At 48.8% G+C, this 6,626-nt stretch overlaps 1 protein-coding gene across 2 annotated transcripts; it reads right to left on the bottom strand.

Moving 5' to 3' along the window:
- Positions 1–173: 173 nt before the first annotated feature.
- On the bottom strand, positions 174–3,736 carry LOC114053403 (small integral membrane protein 29). Of its 2 annotated transcripts, none has more exons than XM_027876422.1 (5): positions 3,669–3,736; positions 1,800–1,997; positions 1,590–1,615; positions 949–1,054; positions 174–737 (listed from the first exon to the last, which is right to left on the bottom strand). In XM_027876422.1, the coding sequence occupies exons 2-5, from the start codon at positions 1,908–1,910 to the stop codon at positions 672–674; spliced, it is 309 nt and encodes a 102-aa protein (XP_027732223.1). In that variant the 5' UTR covers positions 1,911–1,997; positions 3,669–3,736; the 3' UTR covers positions 174–671. The 2 variants fall into 2 exon arrangements, with proteins under 2 accessions (XP_027732223.1, XP_027732224.1); XM_027876423.1 differs by having other exon boundaries at positions 1,800–2,111; positions 3,669–3,721.
- Between the last annotated feature and the right edge of the window lie 2,890 nt (positions 3,737–6,626).

Raw genomic sequence — 6,626 nt, forward strand, 5'->3', positions numbered from 1 at the left:
CATCCTGAACTGTTAGTTTGTAAAGGCTTAAACCGTCTACTCCTAAATGTTCTTGGGCCAGTTTTACAGCTGGCTCCAGGACCCAAAAGGGGGACTATTTATTTGGGACTTTCACCTTACTAGCAATGGACATGTCAGTAGGGGAGTGGAAGTGCTTTCTCCTTAGCCAGAGCTATCTTCAGCCACATTCCCATCCACAAAACATTTTATTTACAAAATATATATACACTGTATAATATAAACAAAGCCATCCCTAGAGGTGGGATTCTACAAATCCCTCCCTAGGAAACCATAACCCAGCACCTGACAGTAGCAAGGGCAAAGTTGAGCATGCTGGGACATCTCTGAGGAAGGTGAGGGATACAACCAAAGTCCAGGTAATGCCTGCCCCCTCCTCTCCAGTTTTAGGATTTGCCAAAAGATGCTATGGGCAAGTGCCCAGTTCAAAAAAGTAAGACAGAGATGGGGTTCTAATCCTCTGCTAGGAAAGGACAGCTGCCCCTGCCAGCAGGTCAATAAGGAATGACTATTGTGTGTCCTATTACTGGGCAAGGGAGGAGGAGGCTTTCCAGTGGGAGAGGGCAGAAATGAGCAATTCAGAACTCTTGTAACAGGTAAAAAGGTCTCCCTTCCAGTGGAGCCAGAGCTTGGTGGGGGTCTGCTTCCTTAGTTTATGTCTTCACATCCAAAAGGGGCATCCTTTTGTGCTGGTAACTACTGTGCCAGCCATGGACCACCTGTAAGGGAGAAAAGATGACCCGAAAAGTCCTCTCCCCCCCTTGTACAACCCTGAACCGCAGGTCCTGGCATGGCAAGTGGGTAGGTGTGAACCCACCTCCCCGACCCATCAGGGAAGTATTTCCTCTCGTTCCCAGATGACCCAAATAACCCCTATTCAAGGATGCTCAGAATTCCAACCATGTTGGCCTGGGAGGGTTGGTCACTCACCTTAGGGTCCCCCCCCTCACCCAGCAATTCCTGCTCGGCTTCATGCAGCTCTTCTGCTGGGTCATAGCTGTACAGAGGCAGTAGATGGTGCCGGAGCCTGTCCACCCTGAGAAGGAAGGGGGTCCCCCAATGTCCCTCTTCCCATTCCTCAGGCCTCAGAACATACTGGAAAACTACAATACACTGTCTACTGGCTGGGGAACTAGCAGGTGGTGATGGAACCTGTTCACCCCAGAAAGAAGGGGGGTCTCCTAATTTCCCTCTAACCATTCCTCAGCCCAAGTGGCCTTAGGCCCCAAAACAGACATCAAAAACCTGTAAGGTAAAATGTACTTTAACCCCAGGCTGAGTCAACTGGCCAGCAATTTAAGGTTTACAAAACACTTTATACATCTAATCTCTACAACAACCCTATGAGGTAGGTGTGCTGACAGATGGGGAGCTAAGTGTGGCCTATTAAGTGCCTAAGGCCTAATCTGAACACCAGTCCTCCTGGCCCCATTTCCAGTATTGTGTCCAGTGCGCCACCTAGCTGCCCAATTGAGGAGGTCCCCAGTCAGAAGCAGAATCACCTCCCCTGCTGCTTTTCCCCCTCCACTGGAAAGAGCCGCTGCCTTACCTTCACCTAAACGAGCACTTACCTTTTCTTCTTCTGGATGTACATCATCTGCAATAAAGACAAAGCACGCTGGGTGGTGGTAGGGGGGCACCAGGCAGGAGAAGAATCTCTCTCTCCCCTCCCCGTCATCAACTTCCATCCCCAACCATGAGATCCTTCCACCACCCTATGGAAGAGCCTTTGGGGTAAAGGGAGGTGCAAGGAGGGATAAAGGCAGGGCTTCTCTCCTTACCACAGCCACCACCACCCCCACTAGGGTGATGAGGAAGAAAGGGCCAAGCACGTAGCCCACCATGGAGTCGCTGGCAGCCCTGGGGGCACTGGGTGCTGTCGTGTTACTCATCACACCAGTAGCCAGGGCAGGGGCAGGAACAGCAGGGAAGAGCCGTCAGCATGGGGCGCTTCGGGAGGGACACCTCCACTCGGGTCCCTGGGGTTGGGGGCACAAAAGTTCTCCATTTCACTCAGGGTGGGATTCAAACCTTGAACCCCTCCAGGCGGCTGATCTTGACCTTGCCCTTCCCCTACCCCAGGCCTCAGGACACTGTACGAGAACAATAATAATATTAACTCATTTCTATAGGGCTTTCAGGTTTACAGAGTGCATTTCTCACAACAGCACTAAGAGGCAGGAAGGTGGAAAGGTAGGGTTTTAAAATAAGGGCAAATGCGCAAAATTTCCCTCCTTAAAGAAAAGGAAACTGAGGCCCAGAAAGAGGAGTGACTTGCTCTAGGGCCACAAAGCTAGTAAGTGGTGAGACATTCAAACTCCTAATTTCAGATACAATTCATATTGTCAGACACCTGTGATCCACCAATAGAATGTACTACACCTGGGTTCAAATCCCATCCCTGGGGCCTCAAGCAAGTCATAACCTCCTTTCCTGGGGCCTATGTTCTTATCTTTTAAATGAAAAAGTTGGACTCAATGATGTCTAAGGTCTTTTCCACTTCTTAAAATATTTCATCTTTGTTCCACTGTCCACTTCAGACTCTTCATTCAAGGCAACAGATATTAAGCACCTACTGTGTGCAGGGTTCTATACTAAGTGCTGGATTGGAACCAGTCCCAGCAGAGAGAGGCAAAGTCCTACCTCAGAAGAGGTGTTGCAACCCACCTGACTATGCACCTTTTCCACTTTCTACTCTCTGGCACCAAGGCCAGACTGGGCTCTAGAGGATATATGACCACACCCAGAGGCTCCATTTCCAAGAGCACCAAATAAGTAACTCAGGGCAGACCTAGTGAGCCCCACACACCCCAAAGCCATCCTCCATCCCAAAGAGGGAAGGCAAGATGTGACACACCCTTCATCCCTATCCTCTCACTCTTTAAACATGGTTTTAAAAGATCCCTTCCAGTTTTACAATGCCCTACCCCCATCCCCAGACTCGGGTCTGGGCAGGGCCAGGAAGAGGCTCCATGGCTTCAACCTTTCCAATCCCCAAAACGCACGAGAGCAGGGACTGAAATTTGGGGCGGGCACAGAGAAGAGAAAGGATGATGTCATCATCTGGTGACACCTCTAATTCCTTCCCATCATCTACCGAGGGCCAGTAGCACCCTTAGTTTGGCATGAGGTTGGGAGACCTGGGCAGTATCAACCTGACCCAGCACCAAGTTCTGAAGATCCTGAGGATGCCAAGACCAAGTGACATCACACTGGGATGGGGGCAACTCAGACCCAAGCAGTCAGGCTCCCTGAGCAACTCCAAGAAGCAACCCACCCCACCCCTCCAAATCCCCGCTGGTCAAGGTGTCCGGGACTGGCCCCCATATTTATCAGGCCCGGCCCACACATTCCCGCCTCCCCAGCTCGTGCACACGCCTAACTTGGTGCTGGGGAACCGCCGGGCATCCTTTGCCCCAGAGCCACTTCCCTCAAAAAGCACCTGCTCAGTTTCCCCCACCTCCCGCAACCCAAGCGCCTCCGGATTCTCCGGGGCCCGGGTGGGAGAAAAATGGGGTGCAGTGTTCCTGGGGAGTTCCTGGGGGGGCGGAGGAGACAGCTGCTTTTGGTCAGCCAGGCCTCTGCACTACGGGGCACGGACGCTGTGCCCGCACTCTGCAGCCCCCCCGGGCACTGCCAAACGGCCTTACCTCCCGCGACTGCGGCCCCAGCTTACACGGCCTCCGCAAGGCTGCAAGCAAGGACCCCCCCCCACCCCCCCACCCCGGAAGCGGCCGGAGCAGCGCGTGACGCCAGGAGCCCGGGAAAACGGGCGGGGCCCAGGAGCCAGAGAGCAGCCAATCCGGAGAGGAGGCGGTGGGCGGGGCCGGAGAGGTAAAAAGCACGCTCAACCCCAAATGGCAGGATGGGCGGAGTCCCCGAGCCGCCAATTACAAAGAAGAGAGGGAGGGGGCGGGACCAATTTGCTCCGGGAGGACGGAAGCGGAGGGCGCGGCCGGGAGCCGCAGGGGCCAGAGCGAGACGTCAGGGGGCAGCAGAGGGCTGCAGAGCCGGGGAGGGTTAGGGGAGGATCAAGGAGGGAGGGAGGGAGTAAGAGGAGAGAGAGAAGAGAAACCTATTTTCCCAGCATCCTTTGAGGCTGGCAAAGAAAATGGAGAAGCTATGGTGACCGTTCCTCTTATGTTTCCGGCATCCCCCGCATCCACCCCTATTAATCATGGTGGCTCAGAAGCCCCGGGGAAAGAGAGAGAAGCCCACCGAATCCTTCCCCTTCCGCACCCCCACCCCCCAGTACTTCTTGATGGCTGACCTAAATCCCCGGGGTGTAGCATCTCCCGAGGTCTGTTCGTCTCCTAATCCGTCCTCTGGGGAGCCAGGAGATGCTAGGATTCCCAGATCCATAGATCAAGCCCTTTGGGATGCGGAGAGACACCCGTGCCCATTCCCTTCCCCACAGACTCAGGGAGGATTTGGGAGCAGGTCCAGGAAGGGCCGCAGCCTTTAATTAGCTCTTTCCATCTGCTACACCCAGGAGGGAGAGAGGGCAAGGCAAAGAATGAAAATAATAGCTTATATTTATGCAAATTCATTTTAAATTGACTGTTTATTATATCAAAGTTTTAGAGCTGGAAAAGGCCTCTGTCTTTGTCCTGCACTCTCATTTTATGAATGAGGAAACAGACCCACATAGGTGACTTGCCTCAATTCACATGTGTAAATGATAAAAGACAGGACTTGAACTTAGGTTCTCTGACTCCAAGTCCAGCACTCATTCCACTGCGTTAAAGCCATTATGTCATTTGATGACCCCTATAACCCAGCAAGGCAAGGACAATTACCATTATTTTACAGATGCCCATGGTCACACTGCTAGCAATGGTAGAGGCTAGACTGGAACGCAGATCTTTTGACTCCAAATGTTTTTGTTTTGTTTTGTTTTCTTTTGGCTAGGCAATGGGGTTAAGTAACTTGCCCAGGGTCACACGGCTAGTGAGTGTTTTGTGTCTGCGGTCACATGGTCACATTTGAATTTAGGTCCTCCTGAATCCAGGGCCAGTACTCTATCCACTGTGCCACCAAATATGTTTACCAATACGACATACCACTGCTACTCTTCCACAATAACTCATATTTCAGCAGTGCCTTCTTTACAAAAGATGCAGCTCCTGCCTTCAGGGAGTTTCCAGTCTAATAGAACAAGAGTAGAAGGTGCAGGCTCAAAAATGGGTGGTTGCATAGCAATTCCCCTCTAGAGTTTAGACTGGAGGCAAAGAAACTGCTGAAAGGAATATTGGAGATACATATAATTATTATACATATATTATGTACACTATGTAAATAGATACAAACAGGGTGTTTGTATACAAGGTGTTCCAAAATCTTAGTGTGGTTTTAAGCTTTAATACCTTAGAACTGAACTAAGACTTTAGGAACATACTATGTAATTGTTATAGAACAGATCACCTGAGCTGGAATGAACCTTAGAAGCCACATAGTTGAACCTATTCCTTTATTGGAGAGAGGCAGGAGGAGACCTGAGGTCCAGAAAGAAGTGAATCATGCCCAGAGTGTTACAAGCTCAGAGTCAATGACAAGACAAAAGTGAAACAATTCCCCAAGGGACTTCAGAAATAGTGTCTTATAGAAACTGGCATCTGAGATGAGCTTTGAATGCAGCTAGAGAATTGAAGATATAGAGAGAATCCATTCTAGTCATGGAGAACATGGATAAAAGTATGGAGAGGAGAGATAAAATGTTGAACATTTGTTCAACTTGTAAGCCAGGACAAAATAATGTAGGAATCCCTCCCAGGTAACACATGAATTTTATTATTTCCTTTAAAATTCATACATTTCATTTTGATGTAGTCTCTTCCAACAATTTCTTCCATATAATACCTACTTTTCCACACACAAAAAAAGTTAAGTAAAACTAATAGCTTGATTGTAACAGGATGTATGTTGCTTTCTGGTTTTTGTCTGCAATTATTACAATGACACCAGCCATTGTTTTTGATCTAAGGGTTTTTAAATGTTTTATGGATATATTTTGTTTTAATATCCCTTTCCTGTCTATCTTTCCATTACCCAGAAAGACATTCTGTATAATAAAGGTCAAAAAAGAAAACAGGAGAGGGAGGGGAAAAGCAGTTTAGCAAAATCAACCAACACATCAACTAGGTCTGATGTATTGCATTTTATATACACAATTATTAATTACACAATTAATAAAGAGTCAAATATACAAAAGTTCACATCCATAATCCACCGATACCTCTGCAAAGAAGAGAAAAGAAATGTATTCTCTCAGGGGCCCAGTGGATAGAGTGCTAGGCCTAAAATCAAGAAGACAAGCTCAAGTCTGGCCCCTGACTTACTAGCTGTGTGACCCTGGGCAAGCCACTTAGCTTCTGTTTGCTTCAGTTTCCTCATCTGTAAATTGGGGATAATAATAGTACTTGCCTCCCAGAATTGTTGTGAGGATCAAATCAGATAATATTTGTAAATTGCTTACTTAGCACAGTGCCTGGTATGTAATAGGCACTTAATAAAAGCTATTTACTTCCTTTTTCAGGCTAACCATGTAGGGCAGTGGTGTCAACTCAAACAGTAACTAATCCCTGTGTGCCACATATTGACTTAGAAAA

Source organism: Vombatus ursinus, unplaced genomic scaffold, assembly GCF_900497805.2.
Source record: "Vombatus ursinus unplaced genomic scaffold, bare-nosed wombat genome assembly UNPS02014811.1, whole genome shotgun sequence".
Classification (NCBI taxonomy): domain Eukaryota; kingdom Metazoa; phylum Chordata; class Mammalia; order Diprotodontia; family Vombatidae; genus Vombatus; species Vombatus ursinus.

What these genes read in the sequence shown, in the direction of transcription:
- LOC114053403 (XM_027876422.1), bottom strand. Translation starts at nt 1,910, where the DNA reads ATGAGTAACACGACAGCACCCAGTGCCCCCAGGGCTGCCAGCGACTCC. An exon ending in TGGGGGTGGTGGTGGCTGTG is followed by an intron (nt 1,616 to 1,799) that starts GTAAGGAGAGAA and finishes TCTTTATTGCAG; the next exon opens with ATGATGTACATCCAGAAGAA. An exon ending in GTGAGGGGGGGGACCCTAAG is followed by an intron (nt 738 to 948) that starts GTGAGTGACCAA and finishes TCTCCCTTACAG; the next exon opens with GTGGTCCATGGCTGGCACAG.